At 40.3% G+C, this 21,816-nt stretch overlaps 2 protein-coding genes across 2 annotated transcripts in view; one reads left to right on the top strand and one right to left on the bottom strand.

The window, feature by feature from the left end:
* SYNPO2 (synaptopodin 2) overlaps nt 1-8,643 on the bottom strand; it is a 129,675-nt gene extending 121,032 nt beyond the window's left edge. Inside the window, exon 1 of the mRNA XM_070757650.1 lies at nt 8,573-8,643. Coding sequence (XP_070613751.1) covers nt 8,573-8,575 — 3 coding nt within the window. The 5' untranslated portion in view covers nt 8,576-8,643. The remainder of the gene's footprint in view (nt 1-8,572) is intronic.
* Nucleotides 8,644-8,900: 257 nt separating this feature from the next.
* Nucleotides 8,901-21,816, top strand: part of SEC24D (SEC24 homolog D, COPII coat complex component) — a 97,425-nt gene continuing 84,509 nt past the window's right edge. Inside the window, exons 1-3 of the mRNA XM_070757648.1 lie at nt 8,901-9,075; nt 20,081-20,248; nt 21,573-21,702. Of these exons, the coding sequence (XP_070613749.1) occupies nt 20,098-20,248; nt 21,573-21,702 (281 nt within the window). The 5' untranslated portion in view covers nt 8,901-9,075; nt 20,081-20,097. The remainder of the gene's footprint in view (nt 9,076-20,080; nt 20,249-21,572; nt 21,703-21,816) is intronic.

The raw sequence follows: 21,816 nt of genomic DNA, 5'->3' as shown, positions 1-21,816 counted from the left end.
TGACTTCGTCAGCAACAAGGTTAAGCATGTTGTATCAGAGCAGTAACTGTGTTGGCCCAAAATGTAGTTTAGAAATAAAGTATCAATTAAATCTCAATGATTTCAGTGAGAATGGCTACAAAACTGTCTGCATCCAGTAGTTTTTAAAAAAAATACTCTTCATAATTATACTTTCTACATAAAAAGCTTCCATAATTTTAGTTGTATAATAGATTCTGGAATTAAAATAAAGAATTGTTCCAAACACAGGGAGCATCTAAAACAAATACAAGTTCAAATAGCAAAATAGATAATAAAACATAAAAGCCCTAAGGAGATTGTGACAAGATTAAACTACTACAGTTACGGAAGCAATTCTTGGGTTTTGCGCGCTTTTTCTCCATGATCCCTTTTTGGGTTTTGTTTTAATTTATTCAGAGGCTGAAAAAGATCATTCCCTTCCTGACAGCCTTGGCATACAATTTCTTTCTCCTTTTCTCCAGGTGTTCTACAGTCTTTTTAAAAAACAAATTCTTCTTCTCTAGCACAAGGAAAGTGGGTAGGATAATCTGATTTGTATGTGACCCAGGGCATGCAGCTGCCACTTGGGAAAATGTAAATTGGGGGAATCAGCTTCAGAGAGTACGTACTATATGAGGAATGTCTGAGTCCGTCACATATCTAAGGCTCCATTCACACTAGTGATGCTTGTTTTTAAAGGTTAGCTTACTTTTTCATATATCTTTGCATGTTTGGAGACTTCTGCATTATAATTTACTGTAATAAATTGTTATTTGTCTTTTTTTTAAAATAAGAAAGACCAAAATGTGTGTTAACTAAATTAATATGATGTAGTTTAATATAGTATTAAAGCATAGGATGGGTACAGGCTACACAACCTTTCCTTAGAGCCTATTTTGCTCCTAGCTCCCTTAATATTGTTTTTCTAATCTTGTTTTAAAGTAAAATAAAATAGAAACCAGGAATTTTACAAAACCATCCTCTAGCACAGGGCTATCAAACTCCCAGCTCGCAGACTGGATGCATCATGCGCTGGCCACACCCATGTCCAGTTTAGCAAAGGGTAGAAAAGCCCGATACATCATGTGATGCCACCGTGATGAGTTAAGTTTGACACCCTTGCTCTAGCATTATCTATTAGAAAAAGGCATCTATGCTCCTCACAGTCCTTACTAGGAATGGGAGTCAACTATATCAGTGTTTCCCAATCTTGGCAACTTGAAGATATTTGGACTTCAACTCCCAGAATTCCCCAGCCAGCTGGCTGGGGAATTCTGGGAGTTGAAGTCCAAATATCTTCAAGTTGCCAAAGTTGGGAAACACTGAAATATATAAAAGAACAAGCTTTGCTCAACATCTCTAAGTCAATCTTGTTTTAGTATGTTTAAAATATTAAACATAGAAAACATATTACAAGTCTTTCACATTGCCTTTGAGAAAAATTATTTAATAAACTTGGTTGTAGAATAAGAGATTGAATGCTTTTATGAACTGGTAGCTGGTTAATAAAAAGAACAAAATAAATAGATTTTCTTTAAGAGAGATGTAACATAAAATGGAATCATATAAGGATTTGTACTGTATGGAAGATCTGTATGCAAAGAGCAAGTTTGGTATAATGATTAAGGCTCAGGCTAGAAACCAGGAGATCATGAGTTAAGGTCCCTCTTTGGGAATTAAGTCAGCTGGATGACATTGGGTCAGTTTCAATCTCTCTCCCAACTAGAAAGAAGGAAATGGCAAACCACTTCTGTAATCTTGCTAAGAAAACAGCAGGGACTTGCATAGACAGACACCAGGAGTCAACATTGAGGGACCAAAAAAGTGAGGGGAAAATTTGTACAGAGAGCAGCACTGTTTAACTTATTCATTCATGACTTGAAGTTAGAGAAAACTGAAGATATCAATATAAACATAGAAAAAGAGTTTATGAAGACCTGCAGCAGAAATGGGACATTCCAAAATTGGATGAAGCAGTTTTGATATGGCAAAATCCAATGGAAGAGAATCTACCAATTTGGTTTTTTCTGAATATTTCATGGAGAAATTCAAGATTTACTCAAGGAGGCTATTAGAAATTGATGAGGAATGGGATTTTGAAATCAAAATGAATGACCCAGTGAAAATATAACATCAAAATGCCACTGCTACAAAAACAAGAGTGAATTCCATGCTTGCTTGAAATCTTTAAGAAAATATTTCAAAATAAAAATGCCAACTCACACTGGTGGATAAACCTATGGTATGTTCATATTTGCAATAGTTATGATCATTTCACTTTAGAAGTATTCTATACTTTCTGAGTATGTATACTGTTGTGGTTAGCTCTGGCCCAGCTCCTGCCCCAAGGACTGTGGATGTGGGGGAGACATCCACAGGCTGCAGGCCTGTTTTGCCCCCGATGGAATCTGCTGATGAAGGCTCCTCTGACCAAGAAGACATGAGTGACAGGGAGGAGGAGAGTGTGGCAGACAGCTCAGAAGGAGATCAATTATCTAGCTCCTCCTTGGATTCAGAACAAGAGTTAATGATACAGCCACGCATGCGGAGAGCGATGCATAGGCAACAACAATTGAGAGATTATTATCAAAGAAAATGAGGCCACCTGTGGTTGGGTGTGGCTGTGGTAATTAGTGAGGCTGCTATAAATAGCAGCCTGTGGGTTGGCCATTGTGGAGGATTATCTGATCCTTGTGTTTCATGACTGCTTTACTGACTTTGACCTTTTGTGTGCTGATTTCCCCCCGCTTTGAAACTAAACCAGAGCAAAGTGTGTTTCACTTTGTGAAAGAAGAAGGACTGTGAATTGCCTCACAGCTGCAAGCTAAGTATCTCAGAACTGATAAGGGACTTGTACAAATTACCAGTTTGTTTGGAGACCAGTGCCCTTTGCTATACCAAAAGAGGGCTTAGTTTAAGTGAATTTTCATTATAAAGAACGTTGTTTTGAATTTTCAAACGTGTGTGTGTCTGAAATTTGTACCTGTGAATTTTTGGGAGGAGTCTACCAGAGAGCCCGACAGAACATAAAGTAGTGTGCATACAGCTTGTATAACAGTGCAAATGTGCTGTCCCCTCAAAATAATGGAACACACAACCATTAATGTCTAAACTGCTAGCAACAAAAGTAAATGCACCCTAAATGATAATGTCAAAATGGGGCCAAGTAGCCATTTCCCCTCTCTGGTGCCATGTCACTCATTAGTGGTACAAGGTCTCAGGTGTACAGGGGGAGCAGGTGTATTAAATGTGGTGTTATCACTCTCACTCTCTCATACTGGTCACTGGAAATTCAACATGGCACTTCATGGCAAAGGACGCTCTGAGGATGGACTAGGGCCTGGGGTGGGCAGCAGGCAGGATGATGTGGAATGCAGTTCCACTGGAGGAAATGAAGATGCATGCGCAGCTCCAGCTGATCTGCAGCTGTCACTTCCTGGATTACTGGCCTCGGCTCGGCTCTCATTTTTCCCTCTGCTGCTGCTGCTGCGTCTGCGCTCCTTGCTTTTTTTCTCTTTCCTCCTTCTTGGCCTCAGACGAGCTTCCCTCTCTCCTATCTGGCTCCCCTCCGGCCTCACGCAGCCACTTCCCGCCTGAGGTGTAAGCAGAATGCGTGGGTGGAAGCGCCTGAGGTGTAAGCAGAAGGCGTGGGTGGAGTCTACCAGAGAGCCCGACAGAACATAAAGTAGTGTGCATACAGCTTGTATAACAGTGCAAATGTGCTGTCCCCTCAAAATAAATGCTAGCAACATTTATGCTTCTGGCAGCACCTGTTCAACTAGCTACTCAGCCTGAGGAGGGGGGGGGCAAACCAGGAGGGAGAATGTGGGAAACACAAAGCAAATTGTCACCCCAGCGAGCGACACTGATAGGGTTGTAAGTTGAGGACTTAACAGTTCACTTGAACAATGATGATTGTTCAAGTCACTCCCACCTGAGCATGTGGCCAGCAAGCCACTGCTACCCAGTCACATGACCATTAAACCACACCCACAAAATAAGCCACACCCACAGTAATGGGTGCCTATTACTGCCTAGGGCTATATAAGATTACCAAGACCCTGAAACTGAGCTATAGTACAGTGGCCAAGAGACCATATAGTAGTTTAATAGGATAGGTTCCACTCAGAAAAGGTCTCACCATAGTCGACCAAACAAGTTGAATGCCCGTGCTCAGTGTCATATCCAGAGGTTGGCTTTGGGAAATAGACTTATGAGTGCTGCCAGCATTGCAAATTCCTCAAAACTCACCTTTATCATCAGGCACGGGGTAATTGATTCCCCTGGGCTGCTTCCGCTTTACGCATGACCTGTATGAGATGTATGATTGTTTTTATGTTAAGGGTTTTTATTTATATTTATTTATTACTTAGATTTGTATGCCGCCCCTCTCCGAAGACTCGGGGCGGCTTAAATTGTTTTAGCATTGGATTTGTATTGTTTTTGTTGTGAGCTGATCCAAGTCCTCGGAGAGGGGTGGCATACAAATCTAATAAATAAATAAATTAAATAAATAAATTGCTGCAGAGGTTGAAGGGGGGGGGGAAATCAGCCTGTCAGTGCTTAGAACATACATCGTACACTACATCAAATTGATCTGCAGGGCTGTCATCTCAGAAGGAAATTGCCTCTCAAGGTGATGCACAAGAAAGCCCACAAATGGTTTTCTGCAGATAAACAGACTGAGGATATGGATTTCTGGAACCATGTCCTATGTCTGATAAGACCAAGATAGACTTATTTGGTTCAGATGGTGTCAAGTGTGTGTGGTGGCAATCAGGTGAGGACAAAAGACAAGTGTTTTTGCCTATAGTCCAGCATGGTGGTGGGAATGCCATAGTCTGAGAGTTAAGGCAGTACTGGAAAATAATGGTGACCACACCAAATATTGACACTTAAGGCCTCATTTGGACATTATCATTTAGGAGTGTACACTCACTTTTGTTGCCAGCAGTTTAGACATTAATGGTTGTGTGTTCCGTTATTTTGAGGGGACAGCACATTTCCACTGTTATACAGGCTGTGCACACACCACTTTACATTGTCGCCATCTTTGTAGTATCATTGAACAAATATGAATTATTTTGATGCTACTATTTTATTTATTATTATTTTTTATTATTTGGATTTGTATGCCGCCCCTCTCCGAAGACTCGGGGCGGCTCACAACAAGTGTAAAACAAATCATAAATAATTCAATTAATTAAAATATTTAAAGATTTAAAAAACCCCATATACTAACAGACACACACACAGGCATACCATGTATAAATTAAATGTGCCCAGGGGGAGATGTTTAGTTCCCCCATGCCTGACGGCAAAGGTGGGTTTTGAGGAGTTTACGGAAGGCAGGAAGGGTAGGGGCAGTTCTGATCTCCGGGGGGAGCTGGTTCCAGAGAGTCGGTGCCGCCACAGAGAAGGCTCTCCCCCTGGGGCCCGCCAACTGACATTGTTTAGTTGACGGGACCTGGAGGAGGCCCACTCTGTGGGACCTAATCGGTCGCTGGGATTCGTGCGGCAGAAGGCGGTCTCGGAGATATTCTGGTCCGATGCCATGAAGGGCTTTAAAGGTCATAACCAACACTTTGAATTGTGACCGGAAACTGATTGGCAGCCAATGCAGACTGCGGAGTGATGGTGAAACATGGGCATACCTGGGTAAGCCCATGACTGCTCTCGCAGCTGCATTCTGCACGATCTGAAGTTTCCGAACACTTTTCAAAGGTAGCCCCATGTAAAGAGCATTACAGTAGTCGAACCTCGAGGTGATGAGGGCATGAGTGACTGTGAGCAATGAGTCCCAGTCCAGATAGGGCCGCAACTGGTGCACCAGGCGAACCTGGGCAAACGCCCCCCTCGCCACAGCTGAGAGATGGTTTTCTAATGTGAGCTGTGGATCGAGGAGGACGCCCAAGTTGCGGACCCTCTCTGAGGGGGTCAGTAATTCCCCCCCCAGGGTAATGGACGGACAGATGGGATTGTCCTTGGGAGGCAGAACCCACAGCCACTCCGTCTTATCCGGGTTGAGTTTGAGTCTGTTGACACCCATCCAGGCCCCAACAGCCTCTAGGCACCGGCACAGTATAATCATTCAGAACATATCTCTTGCTTGACTTGAAGAAATAGCATCCCACCTTTCTTCTAGCAAAGATGAACTCTTCTGAACTGCTTGTTTGGTATACAGTGTTCCCTCGATTTTCACGGGTTCGAACTTCGCAAAAAGTCTATACCACGGTTTTTCAAAAATATTATTTAAAAAAATACTTCGTGGCACTTTTTCTTATACCACAGTTTTTCCCCGCCCGATGATGTCATAAGTCATCGCCAAACTTTCGTCCGCCTTTAATAAATATTTTTTTAAAATAAACTTTAATAAATAAACATGGTGAGTAATAATCTAAATGGTTGTTAAGGGAATGAGAAATGGTAATTTAGGGGTTTAAAGGGTAAAGGGAAGGCTTGTGATACTGTTCATAGCCAAAAATAGTGTATTTACTTCTGCATCTCCACTTCGCGGAAATTCAACTTTCGCGGGTGGTCTCGGAACGCATCCCCCACAAAAACTGAGCGAACACCATATTTTAAAAAACCTCAAACATGACTGATAACCCTTAATTTCTAATTTTGTGTATAAACCCAATTTAGCTTGCAACCAATCAGTGAAAGCTTCAGTATATCAAATAATTACAACAGTTGAAGTATTTATGGCTTTAATTGAATTTAATTTTGTTTTTAAACTATACCAGACTAATTTTATATAATTGGATGAAGTATTATTTTACTTGACTGTGTAGTAAGTCGGGCAATAATCCTAAATGTCTGTATCTTTCTGGCACCAATTATCTCATTTCCATTCATCAGCTGCATTTTTATTCAACAAGTATTCCTCCCCCAAAGCAACTTCCAAAGATACACATTAGTCTACTAAAAAGGCAGACAATATTTGGGTCAATGTTTATTAATTGAATGCCCTCTAAAGCAGGGGTCTCCAACCTTGACCACTTTAAGATTTCTGGACTTCAACTCCCAGAGTTCCTCAGTCAGCAAAGCTGAAGTTGAAGTCCACAAGTCTTAAAGTTGCCAAGGTTGGAGACCCCTGCTCTAAAGGATGGTATGTTTGTTCACTCCATTGAAACAGAAAACACATTTAACTGATAACATTGATCAAGTCCACCCAATGGTGGGCTGCCAAAATTTTTACTGCCACACTGTGGGCATGGCTTATTTTGTGCGTGTGGCTTGATGGTCATGTGATGGGTAGGAGTGGCTTGCTGGCCATGTGACTAAGTGGGAGTGACTTGACAATCATATGATGAGGTGGCTAAAAGGATCATGTGACTGGGTGGGAGTGGCTTACCGACCAAGATAAGTATTCAAATAGGTGCTTGGACTCTTTTTCAGTTGATTAAGTCACATTGTTTGAATAGTCACAAAAAGGACAAATGATAGACAGCATTATTTGTGGAGGAGCACAGTAACATTTTAAGGTTTTGTACTGAACCCACAAGGTTCAGTAGGATAACAGATTAGGCAAGTAGCTCAATTTTCTTTAATTGCTATCAAAATTCAGTTCTAGATAATGATTAAAATGATTAAAGCGTTTATGGGTAAAAACATACTATTTATTTATTTATTTATTATTTATTATTTATTTATTATTTTTATTATTTATTTGTTTATTATTTGTTTATTATTTTTATTTATTTATTATTAATTCATTAATTAATTAGATTTGTATGCCACCCCTCTCCGTAGACTTGGGCCGGCTCACAGTATACAATTAAACAATTCATGACAAATCTAATAAATTTTAAAAAACATTTAAAAACCCCATTATTAAACCAGACATACACACAGACATACCATACATAAATAGTATAGGCCCCGGGGAGAGGGAGGGGGAATGCCTCAATTCCCCCATGCCTGACGGCAGAGGTGAGTTTTAAGGAGTTTACGGAAGGCAAGGAGGGTGGGGGCAGTTCTAATCTCCGGGGGGACCTGGTTCCAGAGAGTCGGGGCCGCCACAGAGAAGGCTCTTCCCCTGGGACCCACCAGATGACATTGTTTAGTCGAGGGGACCCAGAGAAGGTCAACTCTGTGGGACCTAATCAGTCGCTGGGATTCGTGCAGCAGAAGGCAGTCCCGGAGATATTCTGGTCCGATGCCATGAAGGGCTTTATAGGTCATAACCAACACTTTGAATTGTGACAGGAAATTGATCGGCAACCAATGCAGACTGTGGAGTGTTGGTGTAACATGGACATACCTAGGGAAGCCTATGATTGCTCTCTCAGCTGCATTCTGCACGATCTGAAGTTTCCGAACACTTATTTTATTTCCTATTTTAAAAGTAATTAAGGATCACACTAAGGCAGTAGAGAAGAAGGAGAATAAAAAAACTCTTAAGTATTCAATAGATAGTGCATAAACCTACTACCCATACTGTGCCCCTTCCCTGTGGGCAGTAGCCCATCACTGAGTCCACTTAATCACGGTATGTGATTAAGCTATAGTTCCACGAGACATGTAAATCCATAAAAAATGGGTAAACTATTGTGGGTTTAAACGTTACCATGAAGCCAACCACCGTTATTCTTCAAACGGCGGACTTTCAATTTCCCCGTCAGTCTTTCATTCCTTGTTCAAACCTAGGCGCTTTACCTTTTTTCTCTTTCGCAGGCTATTTTTACATGATGCGATGAACTGGGACGCAACCTAAGGGCGAAATGCTTCACCTCGGGCAATACGCATGCTCTCCTCCTTCCTGCCTCTTTCTTTCGGCTTTTTTTTTTTTTTTGAGGTGGGGGGGGGGGGGCGGCGGCAGGCTCGCAGCCCGACTGGCAGCTTCGCTCAGAGCACAGCTTGCGTGGCGTCGGCGGCGGCCACGCGCGCTCCGAGGGCCAGCTGTGGCCTCGGCGCGCGTTCCCGCGAGCGCTGTTACACGTGGCAGTTCTCCGAGCGCTCCCGGAATAGGGAGAGCCTTGAGGGAAGGCAGCCCGGCTCTCTTGACAGGCGCCTGCAGGACCGGCTTTAGAGCAGGGCGAGGTAGCGAATTGAAAGCTGAGGGACGGCCAGGTAAGGGGAGAACGACCTTCGGCAAATATTAGGGGGTGGGCGTGGGGGGCGCAAGAGAAATTAGAAGCCTCCTGGGACGTGCAGTCTGGACGCGAGAGGCGCCTTTGAAGGCAGGTCTGTTATTCGTCAGGTAGGGCGGTCAGAGATGATAGTAGCATCCCTTTGAACCAAGGGACATTCTAGGGCTGGGGGGAAAAAACAACTTTTGAATTTGCACAGAAAAGGAATTTGAGAAGATTCACCTCAGCGCAAGGGATGCAGAGAACCTTCTCCCCTTATCAAATTGGGTGTCTCATAGGGAACAGTTGCAAATTTCAGTACCTGAGCCACATAGAAACATGGAAGACTTGACCGCAGAAAAAGACCTCATGATCCATCTAGTCTGCCCTTATACTATTTCCTGTATTTTATCTTAGGATGGATATATGTTTATCCCAGGCATGTTTAAATTCAGTTACTGTGGATTTACCAACCACGTCTGCTGGAAGTTTGTTCCAAGGATCTACTACTCTTTCAGTAAAATAATATTTTCTCATGTTGCTTTTGATCTTTCCCCCAACTAACTTCAGATTGTGTCCCCTTGTTCTTGTACTCACTTTCCTATTAAAAACACTTCCTTCCTGAACCTTATTTAACACTTTGACATATTTAAATGTTTCGATCATGTCCCTCCCTTTTCCTTCTGTCCTCCAGACTATGTAGATGGAGTTCATGAAGTCTTTTCTGATACGTTTTATGCTTAAGACCTTCCACCATTCTTGTAGCCCGTCTTTGGACCCGTTCAATTTTGTCAATATCTTTTTGTAGGTGACGTCTCCAGAACTGAACACAGTATTCCAAATGTAGTCTCACCAGCGCTCTATACAGCGGGATCACAATCTCCCTCTTCCTGCTTGTTATACCTCTAGCTATGCAGCCAAGCATCCTACTTGCTTTTCCTACCGCCTGACCACACTGCTCACTACCCCTAAATTCTTCTCTTCTGAAGTTTTTGCTAACACAGAACTGCCAATACAATACTCAGATTGAGGATTCTTTTTCCCCAAGTGCATTATTTTACATTTGGAAACATTAAACTGCAGTTTCCATTGCTTTGACCATTTATCTAGTAAAGCTAAATCATTTACCATATTACAGATGCCTCCAGGAATATCAACTCTATTGCACACTTTAGAGTCATTGGCAAATAGACAAACCTTCTCTACCAAACCTTCCCCTATGTCACTCACAAACATCTGGCCCACCTGTCTAGCCTTAAAGAGGACTGGTTGGATTTGCTTTAAAGGCATCCTGGTGATTTATTCTGCCACCTGCTCAGTTATCTTGAAGCTGTTCGGGTTCTAAATATGCTTCTTTTAGAAAGTTGTACACAAAACAATTAAAAAGCCCCTTCAAGCCCCATTCTCCCCCATCTTGGGTGCAACTAGCCCTAATTTGATTGCCTATTTTTTGTATTTGTGACATATTCAAAAACTCTGAAAAAAATGGGCTTGATTGCATGCCATGTGAGCTTTTCATACTTAATGTTGAAATGGTCATTTTCCAAAGGGTTTTTTTTTTTTTTTGCAAATGCTATATAATATTGGCATTGCTTTCTGGATTGGGCTTAATTTTCAGCACACACAAGCTACCTGAATCAACACTGTGTTGTGGGGGAGGCAGAGTGACCCTGCCATATTTTATCACAAGAGTGGGAAAATACTGTAGTTATTTTGACATATGCTGCAGTGGTGGCATGCATCTTTTGTCCTTAACTTGCACCCCAGTTTAATTATGAGCTGAGTATATTTCGAGTAAACTCTTATGTCTTCATACAGTAAAGAATATATGGGACAATCCTAACATATTTCCTCAGCTATAGGAATATGGGAACTTGATGTTTCATTACTATTTCATCTGCTGTCATTACAGAAGCATTTTCTTTCTCTGTTAGTTCAGTGTAATTTAGTGATTATTTTTGTTTTGTATCTTCTTTTGGTTTTTAATAACTAGGTTCATAAAATGTGCATGTTTACTCTTAGTTATGATTCCCTTCATCATTAATGTGGGAACCTTAAACATGTAATCTGACTCTCAATCAAATCTTGGTTGGCATTATGGACCATGCTCCAGGTTCACAGTCTCCAATTTCATACCAATGTTTCCTGATTGCAGTGATTATTATTTGCAGTGTTTAGATTGGGCAGGCTGTCACAAACCATAAATCACTTCCAAACTAGACTTGGGGACTATGACTCCAACTGGATTTTCAAAACCAGTTCGGTCATATATCATGCAGCAAATAAGAAAGCGACAGAAGAGGCCAAGAGTACTGCATAATGGGACACAAAGAGGTTATAGCAAGACAGAAGAGGAAGCCATCAGCTCGATTACAGAAATTAAGCTACTCTCTCCATCTGTTGTTACCTAGCATCAACCATCCTACTTGGCTATATAATAGAGCAGGGGCAGGGGTGAAATTTATTTATTTATTCGATTTTTATGTCGCCCTTCTCCTTAGACTCAGGGCGGCTTACAACATGTTAGCAATAGCACTTTTTAACAGAGCTAGGCTATTTCCCCCACAATCCGGGTCCTCATTTTACCCACCTCGGAAGGATGGGAGGCTGAGTCAACCTTGAGTCGGTGATGAGATTTGAACCGTTGACCTTCAGATCTACAGTACAGCAGGCCAGTACAGCAGGCCTATAGAAATGCTACCGGTTCAGCCTGGTATAGGCGTATTGGTAGTGGCCATCATCGGTGGTTCAGAGAACTGGTAACAGTGGCAGCGTGAGATTCCGCCCATCCATCCGGAACTCACCATTTTCTTTTTTTAACCCTCTGCGAATGCACAAAGGCATCTGTGCATGCGCAGAGAGTGAAATAGCACACGTGATGGTAGCGCACAGGCTTGCTTCTGAACCGGTAGGGAAAGTTAAGTACATTTCATCGCCGAGTAGGGTTCTCCAACCTTGGCAGCTTTAAGACTTGTGGACTTCAAGTCCCAGAATTCTTCAAGCCAGTTTTGCTGGCTGAGGAACTCTGGGAGTTGAAGTCCATAAGTCTTAAAGTTGTCAAGGTTGGAGACCCCTGTAATAGAGTGTAAAAAGGGAAAATTAGGAGACATTCTGCTGGCTTAGTTAAGAAAGTGTTTGTTGTTTGGATAGTTTTCTAAGTAGGTAGTAATTAATAACTATATAACAAAACCTTAAAATCGGAATTATTTTGTTTGCTTCTTACCTAAAAAAGCCTGATTGCAGGGATGTTTTAAAATCAACATGTCAACTACTACTAAGGAAGCTTTTTTGGGGTGGGGTGGAGGTATAACATTATGATTGATGGATTACCTTCTTAGTATTGCGATGCTTAATAAAACAGATTTTAATTTGCACCTTGTTGATACATATTCTTAGAAGGGGAGAAGGAAAGGAGACACATTTGTCAGGTTACTTTGTTTATCATGAAACTGAAAGTAGATTGAAGTCATTTAAGCACAGTTATGTTTGTGTTTCTTGGCCTTTGGTTTGGTAGGATGTTCTGACGTGGCACTTTCCCCCTGCCCCCCCCCCTGTCTCTACGGTGCAGGAGGTTGTTTTATTGGCTCAGAATATTATCAACTGTAACTGGCTAGAATGGAATTCTTTATATTGACTATTAGCAGGGCTTTAATATCAAGCAGATAAATGCACCTGTTGAAATGACTAGAGCTCTAAACTGCCACGTTTCCATCCTGAAAGAAAAAGGAAGTTTGTGTCTGTTTGAGGGGATGTAATTATGGGCACCAATCTGATTCTTTCATAGAATGTATTTAACTAGTGCCACCTCACTAAAAATATGTTTTCTCATTTTATGTGCAGGGTACTTGAAAAGTCACAATTTTAAAAGTTCTACTTTAAATTACAAAAATATTTGTCTTCAGATATGAAAAGAAATAACAGGAAAACCAATTAACAATCTAGATCCTATTTATCTGTTGGCATTCATAATTTAGAATACTGCTGGTTGGGTTTTTTTAGTGTCTACTGTATACGTAGTTTTAATAAACAAACTATGAATAAGGAGTCATGAACACCTTTCCTTCTCTATAAATGTCATTGTAATCAACAATCTTATGGTGTTCTGTGTGTGTGTGTGTGTGTGTGTAATCCATGGTTGTTCTTGAGATGTACAAGATATACGATTTGTTTGATTTTTATATACCTTTGATGCATTTCGTATTTTTACATACATTCATTTCTAGAAATTTGATAACTTTATTTAGTACATCCAGTATTGGGTTTCTACCGGTACGGATGAGGACAGTGAACCGGTAGCAAAAGTTGTGCTGCATGCGCAGCTTCTATTCTCCTGCGTGCGCATGTATGCATCCCAGGGTGTTTTTGCTTCTGCACATGCACAGGGATGCAGGTGTGAGATTTGGGTGGGGTTTTTTGCTTCTGCGCATGTGCAGAAGCAAAAAAAGTGCTGAAATATCTCTCACACGCATGCCCCTTGCAAGATTTTGCTTCCTGCTCATGCGCAGAAAAAAAACCCATGCTGGGACATGCACACACATAGGAGAACAGAATCTGTGCGTGCTGTGCATCAGTAGAGGCAGTAATGGGAATCCATCTCTGAGTACTTCCACATATTGTAAACTACAAATTTAATGTGCCATTTTGCTAGACATGCTGATGTACGTGCCCACAGTCGTATGTCACAGAAGAGAATAAGGTCTGTGTAAGCCTTTCCTTAATAATTTTGCACATATCAATATGTTCTGTCGGGCTCTCTGCTAGAATCCTCCCAAAAATTCACAGGTACAAATTTCAGACACACACACGTTTGAAAAGTCAAAACAATGTTCTTTATAATGAAAATTCACTTAAACCAAAGAGCAAAGAGCACTCATCTCCAAACAAACTGGTAATTTGTACAAGTCCCTTATCAGTTCTGTGATACTTATCTTGCAGCTGTGAGGCAATTCACAGTCCTTCTTTCACAAAGTGAAACACACTTTGCCCTGGTTTAGTGTCAAAGCGGGGGGAAATCAGCACACAAAAAGTCAAAGTCAGTAAAGCAGTCAGGAAACACAAAGATCAGATAATCCTCCACAATGACCAAACCCACAGGATGCTATTTATAGCAGCCTCACTAATTACCACAGCCCCACCCAACCACAAGTGGCTTCATTTTCTTTGATAATAATCTCTCAGTTGTTGTTGCCTGTGCATTGCTCTCCACATGCGTGGCTGTATCATTAACTCTTGTTCTGAATCCAAGGAGGAGCTAGATAATTGATCTCCTTCTGAGCTGTCTGCCACACTCTCCTCCTCCCTGTCACTCATGTCTTCTTGGTCAGAGGAGCCTTCATCAGCAGATTCCACGGGGGGGGGGGGGGGCAAAACAGGCCTGCAGCATGTGGATGTCTCCCCCACATCCACAGTCCTTAGGGCAGGAGCTGGGCCAGAGCTAACCACAACACCAATGAATGGTAAAGAAAGGAAAAAAATGTAATTATTATAAATGAACCTGAATCTACTCCAATTTCTTCTCAGACTTCCTCCTAAGTACTTTCTCTTGTTGTTTCAATTTGGCATTGAAAAGTTGAGAAGTGACTGGGGGAAATTTTGAGACAGCTGCTCCTTTGACTCCATTTTGTACATATTTACTTAGGCAATGTGGGGTTTACTTCTCAGTAAACTTTTATAGAATCTAAATTTGCATTTCTGAAAGTAGAGTGGTAGATACAAATGTTTATCTTTCCCCCTCCATTCTAGTTGTCTCTCCTGGACTCACACCTTCTGCTTGAAGAATAAGTGGCAGCAGTAGCCAGAGGGGCTCTTTACAACTGCTTCTTGTGCAATAATTGTTCCCATACATGTAGAAGCTTGTGGCTACTCACACCTAATCACCTCCTAATTGTAGGGCAATTAACAGCATTATGGGCCCCTGGGCAAAGCAGTGAACTGGGGTCCCTATGACAATTACTGCCAGGAATAAAAACGTAAATGGTTGATAAAATTAAACATATTTACATGTTAGTATTATTAAAAAATGCGGTAAAATGCAATAAATATGTTGCTGTATTTATATGATTCAAGGTGCATTGAAGGGTTAACAAACACAGATTAGTATGGGCCCCTGATACCCATAGGAAATTGCCCATCAGGCCTATTATTTTAAACCAGCCCTGCCTAATTGTACTACTGCAACACACTCTATATGGGGCTGCCCTTAGAGAGCATAGGAAAGGTTCAATGGTCCAAAATGCAGTAGTATGTGTGCACCTCAATATGTCCTGTAACTCTACTATACTAGTGTTGGTCCAGAATGCTTCTGGATGTGATTCAAGGTGCTTCTTATTTCCTTTAAAGTCTTACATGTCACAGGGCCAAGTTTTTTTGAAGGACACTTCCAAGAGCATCTGCCAGTCCTATGTGCTCCCACAGATGACATGCTCTCGGTTTCTTTTAAATCTTGTCATCTTCTGGAACCTAGGAAGTGCACCTATTCTGCATTCGCTGGCTGGGGAATTCTGGGAGTTGAAGTCCAAATATCTTCAAGTGGCCAAGGTTGGGAAACACTGCTGTAGTTATATATATTATATATTTATTAGATTTGTATGCCGCCCCTCTCTGAAGACTCGGGGCGGCTCACAACAACAACAATACAATATACGGAGTACAAATCCAATATAAATTAAAAACGAAATTTAAAACCCATAAATATTAAAAATAATCATTATTGCACAATCATACCATTCTCATGTATTACAGTCAGAAAAAAAAGGTGGTAGTGGGGAAAAGAGATAATTATTCCTCCCATGCCTGGCAACATAGATAGGTCTTCAACATCTTGCGGAAGGCAGGAGGAGTAGGGGCAATTTGAATCTCCGGGGGAAGTTGGTTCCAGAGGGCCAGGGCCATCACAGAGAAGGCCCTTCCCCTGGGTCCTGCCAGATGGCATTGTTTAGTCGTCTGGACCCGGAGAAGGCCAACTCTGTGGGACCTGATTGGCCGCTGGGATTCGTGTGGCAGAAGGCGGTCCTGGTCCGATGCCATGTAGGGCTTTATAGGTCATTACCAGCACTTTGAATTGTGACTGGAAACTGATCAGCAACCAGTGCAGGCCGCAGAGTGTTGACGAAACGTGGACAGATCTTGGAAGCCCCACGATAGCTCTCGCGGCTGTATTCTGCACAATCTGGAGTTTCTGAACCCTTTTCAAAGGTGTAGAGAGCATTGCAGTAGTCAAACCTCGAGGTGATGAGGGCATGAGTGACTGTGAGCAGTTACTCCCGGTCCAGATAGGGCCACAACTGGTGCACCAGGCAGACCTGGGTGAACGCCCTCCTCGCCACAGCTGAAAGATGGTACTCTAATGTTAGCTGTAGATCGAGGAGGACACCCAAGTTGCTTCTGTCCTCTGGAATGAAACCTACCCCCATATACTATCTGTATGATAGGCCCTGATTTTTCTTGACTTGAGGAAAATCATTAAGACTTGGCTTTCCCTCTAGGCATTAGGGGAGTGTTCTTGATTTTTTTTGGGTTTGGTACTTAGTAGTAGTTTATATTTTGTATTTTTATATCACATAGCATTTAACGTTACTGGTAGATTATAGGTAGTGGTTTTGTTTGTTTTTGTTGTTTTATGACTCCCAAAGTCACATTGTTTGATTTTGATGGTGTTATCAATCTAATAAAACAAAAAAAAAAACCATACTGCACAGAAATTTGAGAAATCTTGTGAAATGGAAACTTTCCTCTTTCAAAGAGCATATTTCTATAGTGAACCCAATTATAATTTTCAACTTTAATTGTTTACTTTAAATAACACCCTCATCAATTATAAAAGTCTTAATTCAGTCAAATCATATATGTTTCTTCTAATGAATAAATAATATGATGCAAGAGCCGGGGTGGCGCAGCAGGTAGAGTGCTGTACTGCAGGCCACTGAAGCTGACTGTTAGATCTGTAGGTCAGTGGTTCAAATCTCATCACCGGCTCAAGGTTGACTCAGCCTTCATCCTTCCGAGGTGGGTAAAATGAAGACCCGGATTGTGGGGGCAATATGCTGGCTCTGTTAAAAAGTGTTATTGCTAACATGTTGTAAGCTGCCCTGAGTCTAAGGAGAAGGGCGGCATAAAAAAATTGAATGAATGAATGAATGAATGAAGGAAGGAAGGAAGGAAGGAAGAAAGAAAGAAAGAAAGAAAGAAAAAAAGAAAGAAAGAAAGAAAATAGGATTTTCTGGCAAGTGGGCCATAGAACTGAAGAAGTTGATGTTTTGGTTCCATAAATAGGAAAAACACACCTTTAAATTTTACATATTTCAGAGACTTAGTTATATATTTAAAAGATTTATAGGCCTCTTATAATGGTTGGCTTACAACTTAGGGTCTTCACTTGTCTATGAATTGAAGTAATGCTACCTTTGAGTTGGCACAAAATTAATAACATTTGTTTTCTCCTTTACCAATTCTTACCAGCTCTATTTTTTAAAATAATAATAATAATAATAATAATAATAATAATAACAACAACAACAACAACAACTACTACTACTATTATTATTATTATTATTATTATTATTATTATTATTATTATTATTATTATTATTATTATTATTATTATTTATTCTAAGGCTTGGTTTGGCATTATTTTGCACCATTCATTGCTTGGACAAAGTGATTGCTGTGTTCTTCTGACTTTGATGCCAACTTTATCATATATAACACCAAGCAGCAGAGAAAAGACATCTACCAATGAGGGCTCTGCAGCAGGATTTGAGGAATTTTCATTTTTGGTTTTGTCTTCTCTGGGCTGATTTATCTGCCTCTTCATCCAACTGTATTTGGGCATTCCCCAAATTAAAAGAGTATGAAATGTAGAAATATGGAAATATGCTGTGCACCAATAACCTTATAAAGAACGGAGGCAGATCCTTTCACAGTTAGTGAGGCAGCTAGTTCTTATAGAGCAGGAGCACTAAGAAACTGTTAAATAATTTAGGGTCCCGTCCCCCCACATGGGATTGGGAGGATTTATTTGGAAACTAACCAACTCTGGGCATTCTTCACACTTTAAAAGCAAGAAACATTAAAATTAGGGATAAAATTGATAATTTTTTTATTTTAAAATATTAGATTTGTTATTAGATTTGTTATTGTACATTGTTTTTATTATTGCTGTGAGCCGTCCCGAGTCTACGAAGAGGGGCGGTATACAAATCTAATTAAAAATAATAATAATAATAATAATAATAATAATAATAATAATAATAATACCAGGGAAGGGACAAATAAGCATTAATCTTAAATAAAATTGGGATGCTTTTCTTTCTTCATGCTGAATATCAGTGTGTCTCAGTCTTCACAACTTTAAGGTGACTGAACTTCGACTCCCAGATGTCCCTAGCCAGCATTCTGAGAAATGGTTGAAAGCCTGTAGAGACGTTGTGGTCAAAAACAGCAGATGTAAAAAGAACTTGAATGGAAGGGCAGAAGCTAGAAGAGAACGAATAAGGTGACTTATAAACAGAAAATGAAGAGGACAAGCCTACATCTCCAGAGGTTGGTTTCAGCAGGTTCTGACCACATCTGGAAAACCGGTAGTGGAAATTTTGAGTAGTTTGGAGAACTGGTAAATACCACCTCTGACTTGCCCCACCCCATCTGTTTTCTGCTCACTGAGTTCCAGCTGATCGGACAAAATGGGGATTTTTCAGTAACCTTCCGCTGGAGTGGGAAGGCAATGGAGATTTACAGTATCCTTCCCCTGAATTCTGAAGCTATGCTGGCTGGAGAATTCTGGAAGTTGAAATCCACAACTCATAAAGTTGCCAGGTTTCAAGACATCTTCTATAGAGATAGAATAGAATAGAATAGAATTTTATTGGCCAAGTGTGATTGGACACACAAAGAATTTGTCTTGGTGCATATGCTCTCAGCGTACATAAAATAAAATATACATTTGTCAAGAATCATGTGGTACGACACAATGATTGTCATAGGGGTCAAATAAGCAATGAAGAAGCAATATTAATAAAAATCTTAGGATATAAGCAACAAGTTACAGTCATACAGTCAACATAGAGTTAATATATAGAGATAGAGATAGATAATGCTTTTGTGTGATATACGTACGAATGTATTTGTGTCATTTGACAAAAGTAGGTATAAAAGGACATAACACTTCAACGAGGCAGGGAAATAGAGGAAGGGCAGAAGAAACTGAAAAATGTGTCATAAGAGGGGTGGATATTTTTTCAGTTATACATAGATTGTCCTACATAAATAAGGTGTAGAGTAAGGATGAATTGTTTGTGTCATTTAAGCCAGTGTTTCCCAACCTTGGGAACTTGAAGATATCTGGACTTCAACTCCCAGAATTCCCCAGCCAGCATTCGTTGGCTGGGGAATTCTGGGAGTTGAAGTCCAGATATCTTCAAGTTGCCAAGATTGGGAAACACTGATTTAAGCAACATGTGGCTTCCAATCTTTTTCTTTATACTCTGTGCTCCTGAATTGTAGTCACATAGTTTTACATATTCGGAAGAAACATATTTGAAAGTGCATTATCTGCAGTGGCTTAACATACCAATTCCTTTAACCCTTTGCAGAGTGTGTGTAAAACTGTTAATTTGATTCCTACTCTTTCAGATAACATCACTGTTTCCCCTTCCTCATAAGAAAATGTGTATTTCTAGGCACCAAAGAGATGTTTGCTTCTGAAATTTATCCAGAAACATATTCCATATTTTATAAAAGGAAATATATATACTGTATATATATTATCCAGTTATGTGGTGAACCATAAATTTATACTGTATCCCTGTTAAAGAAGAACTACTATGTGCTTTGTCTAGATCAAAATAATCATTCTTAAGAGAATTATCAAACGATGGATGACTTCCTTGGTCGAACCTGCAAAAAAGCTGATTCTGTTTTTTACTATTATAATAGAACAGTAATGATTCAATTCGCATTTTTAGTGTGTGGAAATTATAATTTTCCTATTTATTCACATTTTTATAAAGAAAGAAATACCGCTGAAATGACTCACCAAGGATATGTTGCAGCACCTCCATATTCCCAGGCCCAGCCAGGAATGGGAGGATTTTCTCCTGGCTTTGGACAAACAGTTTCTTCACCTCTGCATGGACATTATAATGATCCAAATCCAGCACCTTTTACATCTCAGTCAGGTACAGTTATTTCATGCTGCATTCTGGTTCTTTGTAAAAATAATGGGTTGTATGTTCCAAATTCTCAGCCAGGACAAGGTTTGAGAGGAATTCTGGATGTAATCAGTTGGGGAAAAAAGGTTCATGATCATAAAAATTAATTGAAAATAGAATAGATAAAGGTTTATCATGGTCTGTGAACTAAGGTTGTATATGATCCAGCATTTTAGTTTAGAACTAAGACGCCATAAACAAGATCTAAGTATTGCCCACAAGATCATATGCTGCAACGTCCTGCCTGTCGGCGACTACTTCAGCTTCAACCACAACAACACAAGAGCACACAACCGATTTAAACTTAATATTAACCGCTCCAAACTTGACTGTAAAAAATATGACTTCAGTAACCGAGTTGTCGAAGCATGGAACTCATTACCGGACTCCATAGTGTCATCCCCAAAACCCCAACACTTTACCCTTAGATTATCTATGGTTGACTTATCCAGATTCCTAAGAGGTCAGTAAGGGGCGAGTACAAGTGCACTAGAGTGCCTTCCATCCCCTGTCCAATTGCTCTCCTATATCTCCTATACCTTTCTTCTATTCCTATATCTCTTCTTCTATTCTTTCATTGATATGTTTTATTACTATATCTTCTTTTCTATTCTTTCTTAGATATATTTTACTATGAGTATCTCCTCTATAACCTTCATCATGTATTTTACTATGTGTATATAGATATATACCCACTAAAACCCTCATTGTGTATTGGACAAAATAAATAAATAAAAATAAACAAATAAATAAAATGTAAGTCCTGGGGAAAAAACCAATACTTATGGACTTCTTTCTTTGAGGTTTTTGTCGTATGCTATAATTGTTCGGAAGAATCTTAGCCCTTGCAGGATTCCAGATTATTGTCTGAAAGAATCTTAGCCTGCCCCAGAGTTTGGTATGAATCTCTCCTCTTGAGGTTGGACTCAGGGGTTCAGTTGGGTTTGTTGCTGACATACCTGCCTCCCAGCTGCATTACAACAGCCTTGCCTGCACTGCTAGAGCTGGTAGGCGTATTGGTGGTGGTGTTCCCCATGTTTATAGTGCTGGGGGAATTCAAGTTACCATCACTTGGCTAATCCTTGCACCTTGCTCAGGAGTTCATGGCTTCCATGACAACCATCGATCTTTCCCAATTATAAATGGAAGACACTGAGTAATTTGGAATTTATTTAATTTAGTTTATTAATATATTTCTTTGACATACATTATTTATGCTTTAACTTTTATGATGTACTCCTTTTAATGTAATTGTTTTCCATTGTTGTCGATATGTTTACTTTTACTTTAGGTATATTGAAAACAAATGTGCCTTTTGGAGCTCCTCCTGTCATGGGATCTCCACCTCAAAATCTCCACTCACCTAAGCAGAGTAATTTCCAGAATGGACCCAGCACTGCAGCAGCTCAACAGCCACACAGGTGATTTAAAACAAAGTAAAATAAAGCATTAGGAATATTCCCAAAATTTCAAGAAGCAAGATGACTTTCTTGTTTTTCTTTGAACTGATAAAGCTTCTTGGATGAGAAGAAAAA

The sequence above is a fragment of the Erythrolamprus reginae genome, chromosome 7, assembly GCF_031021105.1.
Source record: "Erythrolamprus reginae isolate rEryReg1 chromosome 7, rEryReg1.hap1, whole genome shotgun sequence".
Taxonomy (NCBI): Eukaryota; Metazoa; Chordata; class Lepidosauria; order Squamata; family Dipsadidae; genus Erythrolamprus; species Erythrolamprus reginae.
The sequence above is the reverse complement of the archived record's forward strand: the minus strand, read 5'-3'. Positions and strand labels throughout refer to the sequence as shown.